Consider the following 18,800-nt stretch of genomic DNA (forward strand, 5'->3'; position numbering starts at 1 on the left):
ATATAGACGTTTTTCTGATTCTTTTCTTGCAAACTATGCACTGCTTGGCTGACAAAAAAAACGTTTTTCAAATTAAGAATGTGCTTTGGACAAGAACACGGGTGTTGGAGGAGGAATAAACAACGGAGGCTTTTACAGATCGAGGGTCACGGTTATGATGAGGGCACGCGCTGCTGTTCGGAGCACGTGGCCCGCGTTTCACTGTGTTCTAGAGAAGAAGGGAGGGCAGTGCATGGGTTCAACTCCCAGACCAGGTAGCGAGGTGCTGCACCTGCTCTCTCAGCGTGCGCTCAGTGTGTGTGCACTCCCCCTTTCCTCCCCCCCACTGCCCATCATAAGGGAGGACGCAGGACCGTCCACATCCAAAGCACCATCCCTCCCTCCCTCCCTCTATCCCTCTCCCTCCGTGTCCACGCGCTGGCCGAGTCTGGAGCAGCGATGTCCCAGCAGGAGCCGCCGAACGCCACGGAGAGCCACGCGCCCCCGGGCAACTCGAGCTTCAGCGCGAGCGCCGCGCCGCTTCCCACGCAAACGGACTCCAGGGACAAGTGGAGTAAAAAGATGGATTTCCTGCTGTCCGTCATCGGCTTCGCCGTGGACCTGGGAAACGTGTGGAGGTTCCCGTACATCTGCTACCAGAACGGGGGCGGTAAGAAGTTGACGTGTAAAAACTCTGTTTTTACGCCTTTGTACGGTACTGTAAAGTCACCGGCTTGTTTATTCCTACTGAAAGGATGAAACAGGTCAGGATGGGCGATGTTTCTGCAGAAATATCAGCACATCGGCACACTGACTATTAGATTTAGATTTATTTATTTACGTTTATTTATTTAGCAGACACTTTTCTCCAAAGCGACTTCCACTGAACTCTGTGAAGTGTTGTCAGCCCACACACCTTGATTCATCAAGGTGACTATTGTACACACACACACACACACACACACACACATATATTATATATATACACACCATGAAAATGAAAGCATAAACTAAATTAAATAAGCAGGTATTTAATTTCCATCTTGCGCTTTCGTCCGGTAGCAATGAAGTACAGTAAAGCATAGTACAGTACAGTACCACAACTCCGTGAAGTCTGAGCTCTCCGTGGTCATAATTCAGCACTTACTGAAACCATACAGAGAGGTTTATGAGCCGCTATCGTGTGCAAAGTGAAACGTGTTTTTAGAGTAAATTTCATTGTAACCCCGCACAGTAAATTATATAATCGTGTGTAAAATCCAGGTGCTCAAAACTGTCCTCAAACTCTAAATTAAAACATGTAACGAAGGTAAAATTGTAACAGTACGAATAATGATGAAAAATGTAACAGAAACAATTTCTGTGAACGGAAACGTGTGTATAATAATAATAATAATAATAATAATAATAATAATAATAATAATGTGTTATTCGTAGTAATGAGTTCAACCAACCAAATTCAACCAAACGGACACATTCGCTTTAATATGGAAAACAATAATAACACGTGGAAAAAATTAAGAATGTTAAAAAGGTCGATCAAAATGATCTAGGTCTAGATTTTGTTACTTATTTAAAATAACTTATGCATGCAAACTGAACAGCTTATTATTTTTTAAGCTGGCAGTAACGGTAATTTCGACAGTTTAATAAATGAAAATCGAAGTAACAAGGAATTTGTAATAATAAAATACCCCCATATTCCGTAATTATATGAAATATTAGAGTTAAAAATGAAAAATAGTAATAGTTGCTTAGAAAAGGCGATTTACTCCTAGTGCTCATCTTTCGCCGTGTGGTGGGATATGATCTGGGAATGATCATCTAAAGGTGATCTGAGGACCTAGATGGTCTAGAGATGGTCTGGATACGATCTGGAACTGATCTGGAGATGATCTGAAAAGCACCGAAATGGAAGGAGGAGGAGGTCGGTGGAGTCCCGAACCATGTTCTCTGTCAGCTCCTCAAGTCGGGACGGTGCGAACTTTATTCTGTATTTTTAGCTCCAACTTGCTCATTAATATCTCCGACTGTGAGGACTTCAGTCGCCTGTACAGCTGCTTCGTGTCTCTTTCCAGCAGGTAGTAAAAGCTGCCAAAGGACCGTTATGGGGAACAAATGGCCAAGGTGGACTAAACAGTAGATATAGGACACTTATGTAGCTAACTGTATGTGTGTTCAGTTTTATCACTGAGACCCCTGAAAATTACATATTAATATCCCCATTATTACAATATAAAACGTGTTAAAATTAAAATTAGTAGTTAAAATGAAACTAGTTTATTTCCATTATTATGAAAATCAACAAAGCTACTAATTCAGGACACTTCTGAGGTGACCAACAATATCTGCTCCAGTCCTCAGTGCATTTGTGCACAAATATTATGGTGGACAAACCCCCACCTTGTCACACTAAGGCTTCCTGCTCATTTCCTGGGGTTTTGCAAGTTAAATCTCAGCGCTGCAGTTAATTACTACTGTCAGTCTGCACAAATACATGTTTTTTCCTTCTTTTGAAGCTAACTGAAATATGTAAGGTGTTTATTAAAATAGAGCCAAGGTTCCACATACTGTAATCCGTATGTGTATATGCACATCACTTCTCTATGTCGCCGACATCATCAGAATTTAAAACTGTCTTCAAGACAGTGTAGTATCTGCAGGTCCCCTTGTGCACATTGTCATGGGCTGGAAAATTTCCCAAACGCTGAAAGCCTTTTCAAAAAAGTTTCCAAAACAGTAGGAGATGATTCAACTTCTTACTATATCCTGACACAGCGGAGTACATGACTCAAGAAATGCAAGTTCAGGGGATTTTTGCAGAGTTAAAATTATTTAATAACTTATGATAAATGATTAGGAAGTCAAAATGAATAAATGCCTTAAAGCATCTTCAACTGTTTTGCTTCTTCTAAATTTTATTTGGCATGGAAGTGTCTGTGGTAAGATTTTAGTCTTCAGGGAAATTTCCTTGGTGTAAATTCCAGTTAAATATTTTTAGCCCGTCTCTGATGACATTGTGAACAGCTGAACTGCCCAAAGATTAATTTCCAAGAAAGGAACACAATGGTTTGATGTTGATCAGTTTGTACTGAATTGCCATTGTCCGACAATTATGATGCTTTGGGGAATGGATTGTTATTGCACCAATTATAATTATTTTCCCATTTATACAGCTGGGTAATTTTGCAGAAGCAATTGAAGGTAAGTACCTTGCATAAGGGTACCACAGCAAAGGATGTGACTAGAACCAGCAACCTTCAGATCCAAAGGCATCAGCACTAACCACTAGCTGGGCTGTACTAGTAATGAGGCCAAAACAGATCTAGTGTTGAGTAATGCAAATGAGCTCATGTGGCCGGAGGTGAATTGATGTCAGCTGACAAATTATTTAGAAGGTTCATCAACCAGCAAGACTTTCTGAACAAGTGTATTCAGATGTCCATTGCAATCCCTCAGGATAGTTCACTTGTACCTGTGCCTGTGTGCCCTTCACGCAGGGGCCTTCCTCATCCCATATATCCTGATGGCCATCTTTGGCGGCGTACCGCTCTTCTACATGGAGCTGGCACTGGGCCAGTTCCACCGGACGGGAGCCATCTCAATCTGGAAGCACATCTGCCCCATTTTCAAAGGTATCAGTATTTTCCTTTCCTATGGCACTTCGAACCTCAAGTACTGGAGAACCCACCGTAACCCATTTTACCTAATGTGTGCACCTACTCGGTGTCCTGCCTCAGCTGACCCTCCTCCACCAATGCCACTGTTTGCATTGTGCTGCAGGGACTGGATTTGCCATCTGCATCATTGCACTCTACGTGTCCTTCTACTACAACACCATCATTGCCTGGGCCCTCTTCTACTTCTATTCCTCCTTCGCCAGCACTTTGCCCTGGACCAACTGTGAAAATGCCTGGAACACAGAGAACTGCACCAACTACTTTGGCAAGAACAACATCACGTGGACCAACTTCTCCAGGTCGCCGGCCGAGGAGTTTTATACGTAAGTGCATGTAAGTGGGTGACGGGAAGGGGAAATGGCAAGCACTGTATTTTCACAGTAATGGACACATGACAATAAGGCAAATAAATATCTTTATTAATACGGACAAGTGATCATCAATATGCAACATAAATAATGTGAGATTTTGACTGATATTAATGAGCACAAGACAGTAACCAGCGTAACATTATTGTTTATATTCTAGGTGTACATTGTAACAATAGTAAATGCATTCCTTTTGTCAACCTTTGCCAAATCTACAATAATTTCAAAACTTGTGTTATTATTATTATTATTATTATTATACATATATATTTACATTTATTAATTTATCAGATGCTTTTCTCAAAAGCGACGTACAGAGAATTTAAATTTGTGCATTACATTAGCAGAAAGAGAGACTTACTGTAGTTGTGGGCATGCGTTTAAGCACAGTTTGTTCCTTTCCACCACAACCGATGTACATCACACAAGAAACTGTATTAAACTTTATCCAAATATCGAAGATTCCTTCCTTGTAATTTATGTATATATCAATCAGCCACAACATTAAAACCATGTGCCTAATGTTGTGTAGGTTCCCCTCGTGCTGCCAAAACAGTTCTGACCCGTTGAGGCCTGGATTCCACAAAACCTCTGAAGGTTTCCTGTGGTATCTGGCGCTAAGACGTTAGCAGCAGATCCTTTAAGTCCTATAAGTTGCGAGGTGGGCCTCCATGGATCGGACTCGTTTTTCCAGCACAACCCATGGATGCTCGATCTGACTGAGACCTTGGAATGTGGAGGCCAAGTCAACACCTTGAACTTTTTAACAATTTTGCAGTGTGGCAGGGTGCATTATCCTGCTGAAAGAGACCACTGCCATCAGGGAATACCATTGCCATAAAGGGGTATACGTGTTCTGCAACAATCTTTAGGTAGGTGGTACGTGTCAAAATAGCATCCACATGAATGCCAGGACCCAAGGTTTCTCAGCAGAACATTGGCCAGAGCTTCACACTGCCTCTGCCGGCTTCCCTTTTTCCCATAGTGCATCCTGCTGCCATCTCTTCCCCAGGTAAACGATGCACACACACCTGGCCGTCCACATGATCTAAAAGAAAACGTGATTCATCAGACCAGGGCACCTTCTTCCATTGTTCCATGGTCCAGTTCTGACGCTCATGTGCCCATTATAGGCACTTTTGGCGGTGGACAGGGGTCAGCATGGGCACCCTGACCCGAGCTGCGATGCATTACGTGTTCTGACACCTTTCTATCATGGCCAGCATTAAGATTTTCAGCAATTTGTGCTACAGTAGCTCTTGTGAAGGATCGGACCACACAGACTAGCCTTCGCTCCCCATGCACATCAGTGAGCCTTGGGCGCCCATGACCCTGTCGCCGGTCCACCGTTTGTCCTTCATTGGACCACTTTTGGTAGGTACTAACCACTGCATACCGGGAACACCCCGCAAGACCTGCCGTTTTGGAGATGCGGTGACCCAGTCGTCTAGCCATAATAATTTTGCCCTTGTCAAAGTTGCTCAGATCCTTACGCTTGCCCATTTTTCCTGCTTCCAACACATCAAATTCAAGAACCAACTGTTCACTTGCTGCCTAATATATCCCACCCCTTGACAAGTGCCATTGTAATGATATAGTCAATGTTATTCACTTCACCTCTCAGTGGTTTTAATGTTGATTGGTATATAAACATTTACATTACATTACATGAGTAGTTGTGCCAAAGTATTGTTTAACAGGAGTCTTATCAAAGTTATAGTGCATGAACATTTACATATTACATGAACTTAGTACACCAAGACTGAAGTGAGTCCGGAAGAGTTTTAAGACCCTTTTTAAATGTAGACAGAGATTCAGCAGTTTTGAGTGAGAGGGGGAGGTCGTTCTACCACAACAGAACCAGAACCAAGAACCTTTGTGCTTTATTTTTCGTGTGTTGGACCACCAAGGGGGCAGATATGGAGGAGCGTAGCAATCTGTTTGGGGTGTAGGGAATGATCAAGTCTTGTTGATATCTAGGAGCAGTTCTATTGATGCATATGTAGGCCATAACCAGGGTCTTAAATTTGAATGGGACAGCTAGAGGAAGCCAATGCAGAGAAACGATGAGGGGAGATACGTGGGAACGCTTCGACAAGTCAACCACAGCTTAGGCAGCAACGTTCTGTATCAGCTGTAGAGGTTTGATGGCAATAGCTGGGAGGCCAGACAGGAAAGAGTTGCAGTAGTCCAGGCAGGATATCACCATGACCTGGATAAGTAGATAGAGCACCAAGCAGTTTTATGTGGCACAAAAAATGTTTTGGACTTGTCTCCTTGCTCTGAATTCGGATTGAAGTTAGTTTGTAAGATTGCTACAAGCAGGAGCCCATTTAATATGCCAAATAAATCATCTTCCCTCTTGAACGGATTCAGTGGTCAGTGTGCACTTTATTAATCACAGGCTGCTGCTCGACCGAACATAGCCTGCTGGTGAAATTCCTGCATGGTGCAATGCCTGCAAATTTCTTACCCACATCCATCCTCACTGCATCTCAGGAGGAATGTTCTGGAGATCCACAAGTCATCGGGCCTTCGCAACGTTGGGGGAATCCGCTGGCAGCTTCTTCTGTGCGTCTTCCTCATCTTCACAATCGTTTACTTCAGCCTCTGGAAGGGCGTCAAGACATCGGGGAAGGTGAGAGTCGCCTTTGAAAATTCCTGTGGGACTCTTTCTTTCTCGACTGAGGTTCTGCCTGGTGAGAAGAAACCAATACTAATGATGCTAAGGAGCCCAGGTGCCCTCAAACACAGCAAAATGAGTTCATGGGAAGCAAAGTGAGTTGACTGCAGTTTAAATCAAGACAATGTTGCTTCCTGTCAAGAGTCATTCAGGGTTATTTCTCCTGAAAGGGAAACAAACAAACAAACAAACTAATGTAACGAAAAGCAGTGTCAATTTTTCCATTCAAAGTTGAGATCCCTTGTTCTTCTGTGTCAGCTCATCCTCTTCGTTTGTCTTCCATTGGAAATGTTACTGTGCTCCTCTACAACCCCACACAAGAAATGTCTGTCCCTCAGTACCAGTCTATACCATAATGTACTCCAAATAATAAAATTCTATATAAGCAGCATTATGCTCTAACAAGGAATGAAGTTATTATAGTTGTACTGGTATTATAATATGTATCCAGTGCTATAGTCAGTTTTACTCAATCTGACACTACGGGCTTATGACTCTTTCATAAAACCAGTACGACAGGCCAACCACCGATATTCTCAGATCTTTAGGTTAGAAACAGGATTTCAACGTCCAGCCATGGGTGTGGTGAAGGGACTATCAAGTGCAAAGGAAAAAACCTCTGTGTGAAAAGTTTAGGTGAAAACCAGAAATTTTTCCACTTGAAAAACAGATCATAACCTGAACTCCTGCCCAATCTCAGCTGCAGCTCTGTTTTCGTATCCAGTGGGCATTTACTGTATTTTGTACATTTGACAAACCTGTAGAGCCACACAAATCCCGGTATTTAAAATAATTTGGAAAAGGTCCATTTCCAAAGGAATTTATGTTCATGAAAGCCTGGAAACGCGTCAGAAATACAACTCAGCAATATTTGTTGTATTGCCTGATTTAAAAGCCCACTTTCCACATTTCTGTCACAAATTCACCACATTGAACCTGTATTGCAGTCGCACCAGTACTGCATATAATATAATCAATACCGTAAGTTGAGAGACAATATATCTTTCAAATACTGTACACAAAACTAAATCTCAGTTATTATGACAAATATAATAATATTAAGATATATGTATATAAAATCCCAGGACAGCATGTTAACAAATGGAAAACATGTTAGTGGATATTAAGAAGATTTGGAATAACTTCCTGTGGAATTTCACAGACTAATTAATAGATCTACATACTGTACTTCACACACTTCATCATGTTTACTGCATACTTGATAAGTGTAATTTGTTGAAAAGTAGAAAATGAGGCATTATAGGAATTATAGATTTGTGCTCACAAGTAAACAGTGAAAAAAAAGATTTTTCAGAAAAATATTTGTCAATCATCATTTATATTTATGCATTTTCATAGTTATGCAATTACATTTATGCGTTCATCATCAGTGTGGTTTCTTCAAGTCTTACTTTATCAGACATCACATTTCTCTTTTTTAGGCTCATATTCTTTCTGAACCACAAATATTTCATAAGCTTCCATAAAAATGCTACTTTTTATACTTCAGTGGATGATAGAGAAATAACCAATGTGACATTTAATTAATGTGACCCAAACATACAACAGCAGTCAGAAACATTCCTGAACCTCTTATTCACATTTTCTCTCCGGAAAATATCATCACATGACGCAGATCTCACGCTGTGGATTAAACCTGTGGTTAGGATTAAACCTGTGGTTAGAATTTAGCAATATTTTTCTTTCAAGAATGGTTTTGACAGAACTTCAATGTACTGCAACTAAACATATATTTGTTTCCCTTCACCTACAGCGTCTCACCTTAGACAGGTGGTACACATAGGTATAAATGCGCACATTCCTTGATTTTTTTCAGGAAACATAAGCAGACCTCATCAAAACAGAAAATGTGAATGATCATACTTGCAAAATATAAGCATGTTGAGGGATACTAGAAAAGTGTCACGTTGCCTGTGCAAATAAGTCACAGAGTTACAGAACTACTCATATGTAGCAGGACATTCAGGTATATTTCTTTCACAGATTTATGAAAGGAACATCAAACATTTGCTACATTTTGTCTGCCCTGGAATGTGGAAGAAGGCAGAGGAAGCCTCATGGTTTCCACATATAGCATAGTTGAATTGCACTTCTCCTGGTGGAACATTCTTTAAAAACAACATGTACAACACGGTGCGCATCATGTGCATCCAGGCCAGGTCTGCAGAACCAGGTAAAGCTCATCTGCCACTGGTACGTAGTGTATATTACTGCAGTGCGTCAGGAATTTACTGGTCTGGTGAGGCTTTTGCTCGTTGCCTTGACAGGTGGTGTGGGTGACCGCCACCCTTCCCTACATGGTGCTCTTCATCTTGCTCATCCGTGGAGCCACACTGCCTGGTGCCTGGAGGGGTGTTGAGTTCTACTTGCGGCCCAAGTGGCAGAAGCTTCTGGAGACAAGTGTGAGTCAACCCCCCGAATCGTAAAACACACAGCTAAGTCTAACTTTCATGCTAGGTCCTTTTGGAGGACGCAGAAAAGTCAAATCTCAGGCTAACATTCACATAATTTGGACCCTGTCTTAAAGAATCAGAGAAAACTTTGGGGTAAATCGTTACACTGGGGAGTTACACTGCAGTTACATTGCGGTAGTTAGTCTTATGCAAGTCTACTTATAAAATGCATGTATAGATTCATACAGTCTTTGTTGTGTGTTGCAGTCTTTGTAGTTTTGCTGTTGTGCTCTCGTGTGTGTTGTGACGTGTAGGTTGTGTGACTGGTTTTAAAATAATTGCATCGCCCTTAGTTTATATGCTAATGAGAGCACAGTTTTATTTCTCAGCCGATTAGTCGGCTTCATACTGGGGCAGCTGATGCGTAGCAGAAGTGTTAGCAGCAGGCACAGGTTGAAAGAACAAGGGCGGGTACCTGCAGGAGTATATGGAGCAAGACATCGCTACTACGTGAGTAACGCTGTCCACGCTATGTTTCATCATGCTCCGAAATGTTTCCCGTTGAACTTGTTTGGGTTAACCGGACTAAGCATTATCACGTCATAACAGACTCAGGTTTCCGGTGTTGCAGTACATGGTGTATCCTCCTCTCTTGCCTCCTCTATCCTGTTCTAATTTCTCCCCAAGCCTTGGGAACTACCATTCCGCTGTGAGGAAAGCTGTCTTCATCCTGACCTGAATCTCCGACTTCTTGTTCGACCTTCTGGCTCTCGCAGAGACATGGGCCTCCCCTACAAACACAGCCACACCTTTCTACCAACTGTTTGTTCTGTCACAGCCCTCGTTCCTTTGGCAGAGGTGGAGGCACAGGCCTGCTCGTCTCTCACCAGCAACAACATTCAGTTCTCTCCACCATCCCAGTCTGTCCTCAGTTGAATTCCATGCTGTATATTACTGACCTGACTCCATCCTCCTGGCCCCCCAGGCTGCTTCCTAGATGACCTTGATATTTTTTTGTTCCCTCACAGTGGACAGCACTCCACTGATCCTCATTGGTAACTTCATCTTGCATGTTGGGGACATTCAAGCAGATCGTCTTCTGCTATTCCTACTGTCCTTTGACTTCTTGATGTTCCAGCTCTTTGCAGATCACAAGGCCGGCGATCGTCTTGGCCGTGTCTTCTCTAGGAATTGTAGCTTTCCTGCACTCTCTCTCTCTCTAAAACTGCTTCATGTTTCTGATCATTTCTCCACCTCACTTCAGCCTTCCATCACTACTACTAACCTCCCTTCTAACTCTCACCCTCTGTCACCATCCTCAGGAACTTAAAATGTTTCCTGCCTTCTTCCTTCGTCTCTGCCATGCTAACTTTTCTCCCATCAACTGCAAAATTCTCAGACTGGTCAGTAGATTACACCAATTACCAGCTATTCTCTGCCTAAAATAATCTCCTATCAGTCGGGATTCAAGGTCAGCCTTTCTACTGAGACTGCCTTCCTTTCAGTCTCAGAAGCCCTCCAGTCAACTCGAGCCCCTACACTCTCCTCCGTCTTCATTGTACTGAACCCACACAATATCTACAACCACTTGTCTGGGCGAACCAGAGCCTAACCCGACAACACAGGCGCAAGGCTTGGGGGGAGGGGTCACACCCCAAACAGGACGTCAGTCCACCGCAGGGCATCCCAAGCAGGGCTCAAACCCTAGACCCACTACAGTGCAGGCCCCGGCCAAACTCACTGCACCTCTGCGCCACTGCACCCACCTTGTACTGAACCTCGCTACAGTATTTGACCCTGTCACCTACCATATCCTGCTTTCCTTTTCTGGCCATTTTGGAATGAAAGGAACAGTACTGAAATGGTTTGAGCCTTATCTATCAGGTAGATTTTAACAGGTAGTTTAGTGTAGCTCACTGCCTCCCCTCAGTCTTTCTCAGCTGGTGTTCCACAGGGCATAGTGCTGGGCCCCTTACTCTTCTTCATCTTCATCTTCATCCCCATGTTCATCTATCTATCTATCTATCTATCTATTATAGCTTACCTCTCAGACATCTCTGTCTGGATGACTGACCACCATCTATATCTCTACTTTTCCAAGATTGAGATTCTTCTTCACCTCCCAGCAGGTCCAGCCACCTGTCAAGAACTCTATCAAACTGGACAACTTGGTAATTTCATCTGCTCCATCAGTTAAGAGCCAAGCTAGGAGCTAATCTCGGGTCTCTGCTTCTCTTGACACATTAAAGCCAGCATGATACGTTCTGCATAACATCTGCAGGATCCATCCTCATATCACAACATGCAGCTTCTGGTTCATGGTGATATTGTGCTTAGACTACTGCAGCTCCCTCATGTTTGATGTTTCATCTTCTGACCTTCGTCATCAAGCCTGAATTATGATTGACCTCGCAAAACGTTCCCATTTATCTCTCCTCTTTATCTTGCTAATGGCTTCCTGTAGCTGCCAATATCAAATTCAAGACTCTAGTTATGTCCTACACAGCCATCAATGGATCTGCTCCCCGTTATCTACAGGACCCACTAACTTGCTACACCCCAGTTAGACTCCTGTGTTCCTCCACCTCTAATCTCTTGGTGGTTCCATGCACAAGAGGTCCAAAATCAAAAGCCTGAAGAGTCGTGCTTGTGGTCCTGCTGTTGTGGTCTCAAAACATTTCTTTCAGCCCCACTTCTCTCCTGACATCATGTCTGCCCCAAAAACTTGCGAGACATTGTCTGTTTTTAAAAAATGTGCTTAATATCAATTCTTTATGGAGCTACTCATGTAATGCAAGCTGTCAAAAGTGGTGGTATTGCACTAATTGACTTTACTTTGAGAATCTCATGTCTACTTCTATATCTCTCTGTTGGTGAAACGCAATTATGTTTACTCTAAATTGTATGCCACTTGGTGAAAAGAATCTACAAAAAATAATAAATGTAAACGCAAAGCGCTTTCCTTTTTATGCCAGAGTGTTTGCCTTCTCCACAGAGCAGCAAGTGCACTGTCTAAAACCGTAGTAAACCGTTGCCATTTAAGGGAACAAATGAGATGCATAAATAAAGCCTGACAGCTTATGAGATGCTTAATTTGGTTTGAATTTTCCATTAACAAAAGCTGCGTGGCTCCCTGCCTTGGCCCCATTGAGGAACAATCAGTGTGCTCCCTTTCAGATCTGTGTCTGCCCACAACGCTGTGAGAGCCCTTGGGTTTCATGTCAGAAGAGGGAGGCCCTCGCTGGCTCCTCCAATAAAACAGCTTTCAAAGAAGGACAAGTGCCTCCTCCGTTAACCCCTCAGTATTAATGCAAAAGAAAGAAACAGCTCAAAATAAAACAATGGAAAGAACACCCCACTGATTAATGAAGGAAAAATGAAGAAACCTGTAATATTTTGTCTGCTCTTCATCCAAATTTTGTAGAAATTGTGTTGCGCTGCATATGAACTAGTCTGTCAGCTGCTGCAGTTGCTCCTACTTTTCTGTGATCTTTTTTTTAGGTGTGGGTGGATGCGGCAGCACAGATCTTCTTCTCTCTGGGCCCCGGATTTGGGGTTCTTCTCGCCCTTGCCAGCTACAACCCTTTCACCAATAATTGTTACCGGTAGGAGCATCAGCAATTCGCCATGTTAAAAGAATCTTGGGTACATTTTTTTTTAACAAGGGCCCTACAAAAGACTGCCATAACACCTCCATAAACTATGCATTATTTTGGAAGGTTTATGCACAGCTGTTGAAGCTATGATGTATGAAGATGTCTTGTGTATGAAGCTGTTATTAAGCTCATGTGTAGGCCCCAGTTGCAGAGATTAACTCATATTTGGTTGATGGCATTTATGAATGCAGATGTATTGCCAAGACCGTGAGAAGATCATGAAGGCCTTATTTAGGACGCGTCATGTGAAGAGATACTCAATGCTCGTTTTACACACTGCGTTAAACTCATCATTTTCAGCTGTCTTTGAGATGTGTTATGTCGCAGAGTTCCGTGTCAGAAGAGTTAAAGGGCATTCAGTGAATGCAGTCCAATAAGTCAAGATTTGACCTGTAAGGCAGAGAAGACTTTGTGCCTCAAAAAGTCTCTGTAAAATGGAGCTGAACAGGACTGGCGACGCCAGGTCGGGACAAGGATGAATGGACGGCCTGCTTCTCTGAGGGCCAAAATTTAATTTTAAGCTTCTGCAAGATGACGTGTATGTAATGTTGTTAATGTAATTGGTGCGAGACAGTGACACGCGTGCAGGCTTTCTGCACTACACCAGTGAAAGGGTAAACAAATGAATCAACCAGCTGTAATAACTCTTTGCAGGAATATTTATCTGTGTTTGTGTCAGTGTGTCCAGTGGAACACCCCATGGTGGTGGCCTTTGACTCAGTGACCTGTCTTAGGTGCAAGATGACCTCACATTCTGTAGAAGAGCAGGCCAGAGTGTGACACTTCTTTATGTGTACACATGATAAATTGGAGCTGTCTATTATGAGTTATTTTGGATGAAATTGTCTGCCAAGCAAGTAAATAATGTAATATACTTTAATTCACTATGGTAAGTCACTGTTCAAGGGGCTGTATGGGAGTCTGAATTGTGTTTTCACCCTTCTCCCCATGTGTCTTTTTCCGCTTGCCAGGGATGCCATCGTCACCAGCCTGGTGAACTGTCTGACCAGCTTTGTGTCCGGTTTTGTTATCTTCACTGTGCTGGGCTACATGGCGGAGATGAGGAACGTTGACGTGGAGGACGTCGCCAGGGATAAAGGTGGTCATCGTGAATTGCAGGCACAGTGTCCTAGAAAACCGGAAGGTTTTCATCCCAGCTGCTGGGTTGGCAATAGGGTTTCTGGCACACCTCAGATGTCTACTTCTAAACTAAGAAAGAGACATATGCGTGTATATATACTGTATATATGAAAAAAATTATTTTGTACATTAGATATAGACTCATACAGATCATGAAGGTATAATAAAATTTGAATTCAAAGGATTTTTTTTAATGTGCTGTAATTATTTGAACATTTTGTGAGTATTATACATGCACAGAAGCTAAACTTATTTTCAAAATTGAAGTTCATTAAGGGAGCAGATAGATGCATATTATTTACTCCATAGTGCAACAGTTTGTTTAATAGAAAATGTAGCCCACAAACCTGCAACATTTTCAGGGCGGTGATGTGTCATACAGTGTTTAGATAATTTATAACACGGTACATCTACAATATTCTAACAAAACTGAATCTTAATGATCAAACTATATATTTTCTTAAAATGTTTTCCAAGAATACAATTTATTTTTCAGTTTTATCCACAAAACTTTGCAGCCCCAAATTTTGCACCCCAGGAGATTGCATAAATTTGCCTTTTTGTTAAGCCGACAGTGCCCAAATGGGGCAGCAAACTGACTGATTTAACTCAGCCCTCTCAGTGGCATAAGGAGGGCTGGAAAACCTGGTGGACTCAGCTTTTTTGAAAAACATAATTCACTCTTTATTGTGTTGATGATGAAAGATGGGTGTTTTAATACTGAAATGTAAATGTGTGCATACAGTACAATATGGGTGAGTAACCTCCAAATGCTGTATGGTTGCCAGTAACATCTGAAAAGTTCACAAGTTGGTCTTTAGCTTATGAATTAATATCATGTTGCATTTTCAACCGTCACCGGTGTACAAAGGCTGCAGTAGTTTTAACCCACTTGACATTAAAATGTTTCTTTTATGAACAAATCCTCAATGCTTTTTTCTCTCCAGGGCCCAGCTTGCTCTTCATCACCTACCCAGAAGCCATTGCCAACATGATGGGCTCTACCTTTTTCGCCATCATCTTCTTTGCAATGATGATCACACTTGGCCTGGACAGTACGGTATAAAAGCTGGGGCTAATAGCTATGGCTGTGATCATGTGTTTCACCTCTTGCTTGGCCATTTTTGCCAGTAACTGTAGCACTGACTTATTTCTTAATACCTGCTTAGTCTGATTCTCAGTTAGGGTATCACTCAGATAAACGCCTAAGAAGTTGAAAAATCTTCTGGTGTGAGTCCCAGGAAAGTCTTTACCGTTTTACCCTTGAATTACTCTAGTACATACACACGTCTAATAAAGTGCAGGATTTTTAAGTCGTCAAGTTATACGGTTGCTCAGTAATTTTGAAAATGTTGGTATATTCATTACTTTAAAGTCAGATGAGAGTCATTGTGTGCTGTATTTGTTCCTGCAGTTTGGTGGGCTGGAGGCCATCATCACGGCTGTGTTGGACGAGTACCCGGAGTACCTGTCCAACCGCAGGGAACTTTTTGTGTTGGGTTTGGTCACTGTCTGCTTCTTGGGCTCTCTCAGCACTCTTACTAACGTGAGTAATTTTGCATTTTACACACTGTCATTATTTATTTGCCTGTTGTAAACACACAAAATCAAGGCAAAATGGTAAAATGTCTTGGACAAAACCTGCTGTTTAAGTGACTGATGTAATGAAGTAATGAGTAGTAGTTCCCAGTTACTTGACGTATAATTATTGATTTTTCCACTGATTGGTTCACCAGAATTGTTCTTTGCAGGGTGGGGCCTATGTGGTGAAACTTCTAGAAGAGTTTGGTGTTGGATGTTCAATAATTGCTGTAGGGTTCCTGGAAGCCATTGCTGTTTCATGGTTTTATGGTAATTTATTCTTTTTAATATCACTTTTTATGTTATGTTACATTCTTTTATACTTACTCACTATGTAGGGCAGTGGGTATCTCAGTATACAGGATGATGACTATGTGGTTCCAGCTCTGCAGTTTGCATGTTCTTTGTATGGTCGTGTGGATCTCCTCCAGGGAGCGACTCAACTGCGTTTAGTCTGAAAGTGAAAGTATGAACTGCCCTGCCCTGCCCCGCTCTGCCCCGCCCTGCCCTGCCCTGTGCTTCCTAGGATACACTCCACATCTCTGTGGTCCTGAGTGGATAAGTGTTTATTGAAAATGGATGGCTGGAACATGATACTAGTATGGGCAAAATAAAATTGTATCAAACATTTAAGGTTATAAAAGCACACCTTAAGCCTTAGGCGTCAATCTTAATTGGTCACCGAATGCATCAAGGATGAAATAGTTAATGGGATAATAAAGTCTAAGGTGCATTAGAGTCTCTCATTGCTCACATTATGTATGTTTTCCTTGAAATGTCTCTGACTCAGGTATCCAGAGATTCACCAGTGATGTTAAAGCTATGCTGGGCTACACTCCAGGTGTGTTTTGGAAGGTATGCTGGGTGGCCATCAGTCCTGCATTTCTAGCGGTGAGTAAGAAAATGCAGAATTCCCCCTACTTTGCTTTTTCATGTAGTGTGAGATAGTCTAGAGTAGAAGTCACCAAAGTGAAGGCAAATGACTGCGTATTTAACACACCACTAGTTTGGGAGCCCTCGTGAAGCATTCATAGCCCCGGTTCAGTCTGCTGTCATGAGCAGTGCCGAAACAGGACCTTTAATTCAGTTTCTTGTGTTTGGGTTTCATAACCGGATAATTTGATAGAAATGCTTCAACACTTTTGCTCCTGGCTGCAGCTGTGTATAGATTTCAGTGGGCAAGAGTTGTGCAACTACTCCAAATAAAGCAATGATCACGTTACATTGTCTCCTGTGAGAAAATCATACATAAATGACTGAATCTGTTTCCAGCATCTTAAAGTTCCTCTTGTCATTCATCAGTTTGTTATAGAGGAATGTAATTTTTTCAATTTGCTCTTATAATATTCAAGGGAGTGGGAGCTTCACAAAGGTGACCAAAGAAAAGCAAGACCTGTGTTTTCACACGGAATTCTTATTTTCAGGTTATTTGATTCCTGTGCCATTAATTGGGCCATAAGTTAAGAACATAATTAGATACACATATTGTTTCAGTCCCGCTAATTGTGTAAGCACATAAATGATAAACAGTAATTGCTGATGAAACAAAAAATTTATTCCTCTTTAATTTATAATTACAAAAAAATAACGATGTATATTTCTTTACTTTTAGTACTGTAATAATATTAAGGTTTGGTTACAAATTCAATTCATTTGATTATTCAAAACAACCCATTAATACAAATTTCAGGGAATCATACTGTTGATAACAAACTGTAACATCACTGTTTATGGTTTGGTTTTATGAAGTCTTGTTACTTTTTGTACTATTTAGGCAAATCAGCCAACTATGGCTTTGAGTTCCTCAATCCAACAGGTTTTAAAGAACATTTTATGTAGCACCTGCTGTACAGCTTAAACGGTTCAGAGAAAAATTGGAGAAAAAAGCCATATTCATTGCTGAGGTCCAGCATTGGCCTCCTGTGCTCTGTGGTATAGTGACCATGACTTCATGACCAGTACAGTTTCTTAATGTCAGCATTTTCCACATGTCCTTCTGTGCTTGAGCCATGAAATACGCCCTTCTCCTGTCAGTACATCATTGTGAGCTCCCTGCTGAACCAGCCGCCCCTCACCCTCTTTGATTATGAGTACCCGGAGTGGAGCATCACTGTGGGCTACATCATTGGCACCTCCTCCTTCATGTGGATACCAATATACATGATCTACAAGCTGGTGTGGACCCCAGGCTCTCTCAAGCAGGTAAGACAGCCTCGTCTGTGAGTTGCAAATTTCGGCTGCACTTTAAATACTGTTTGTCAGGTTCATAATGCCTTGCATCAGTGGTGCTCAACCAGGATGCTGCAAGATTTTCAGTAATGTTGCCTTGGCTTCATTAACTTAATGATGGCCTTATATTTTTAGACAAATATTAACTGTTATTGAACAGATGCAATAATTTTCTTCAGTAGATGTCCTTTCTTTTACACCTTGCAGTTTGTCAGTTCGGTTCTGAGAGGCTTATCATTAGGGTTTAAGAGAAAGTGTCTGACTGCAGGTGTGTTCAGCTGATCTACTCATGCTTGGCGCATACAACCATTGAGACCAGTTGGTTCAGACACCTTAACAACTAGCTATGGAAGTAAAGGCCAGTTCTTCTGACACTCAATGAGATTATCTGATCTTCAGCGCCTGGCTGTGTGCCTACGACCAGAAAGGACCATGCCAGACCTCCAGACAGAGTCCCTCTCGATGACCCCTGTCCCCTAAAGGGTGACATCTCCTGGAGCCAAATGGCAGACACATGTGACTGTGGATGGGGAAAAGACAAACAGGACCTGACCTTTAGAAAACCAGGAGTTTCAACCAGAACACAAAACTGCAGCGTCACATCTTTCCCGCAGCTCTGCGCCGGGATGAGCGACGGACCTGGAAAAATGGACAGTCCTCATGTTCAGAAGAATTTAACTGCATTTAAAATGAAAATAGAACGTTGATCACTTTGCAAATGTCCTGGAAAGTCAGTCTGTAAGTATATATGAAAGTGACTGAATGGTACAGGTTATTTAAAGTAGGAAATAATATGTCTGTGCAAAATCCACCAATGCCCAATCTTACAATCGCTTGTGAATTTTTGACTGTGTCCCGTTGTGAAACAAGATCACTTTTCATTTATGATGGTATTATTCTGTAGTTGCAGAAGAGACACTTTGAGATGTTTTCTACAAAATGGGAGAAACGTAATAAGGTTTGAGGTTGTTTTATTAGTACGTTGCCCAACTGGCTCTTTTTTCCAACGCAGTTTATAATTTCTCCCATTTATACAGGTGGCTATTTTATAGCAGTGGTTCAGGTACCTT

General features: G+C 42.0%; 1 protein-coding gene across 1 annotated transcript; it reads left to right on the plus strand.

Moving 5' to 3' along the window:
* The first annotated feature begins 438 nt into the window (after positions 1-438).
* On the plus strand, positions 439-18,210 carry slc6a4b (solute carrier family 6 member 4b). Its single transcript, XM_018748972.2, has 13 exons — positions 439-649; positions 3,480-3,614; positions 3,763-3,982; positions 6,527-6,665; positions 8,999-9,133; positions 12,626-12,729; positions 13,752-13,879; positions 14,868-14,980; positions 15,335-15,466; positions 15,672-15,771; positions 16,292-16,392; positions 17,536-17,703; positions 18,130-18,210. Exons 1-13 carry the CDS (start codon positions 439-441, stop codon positions 18,208-18,210), a joined length of 1,767 nt encoding a protein of 588 aa, XP_018604488.2.
* The last annotated feature ends 590 nt before the right edge of the window (positions 18,211-18,800 follow it).

The sequence above is a fragment of the Scleropages formosus genome, chromosome 19, assembly GCF_900964775.1.
Source record: "Scleropages formosus chromosome 19, fSclFor1.1, whole genome shotgun sequence".
Taxonomy (NCBI): Eukaryota; Metazoa; Chordata; class Actinopteri; order Osteoglossiformes; family Osteoglossidae; genus Scleropages; species Scleropages formosus.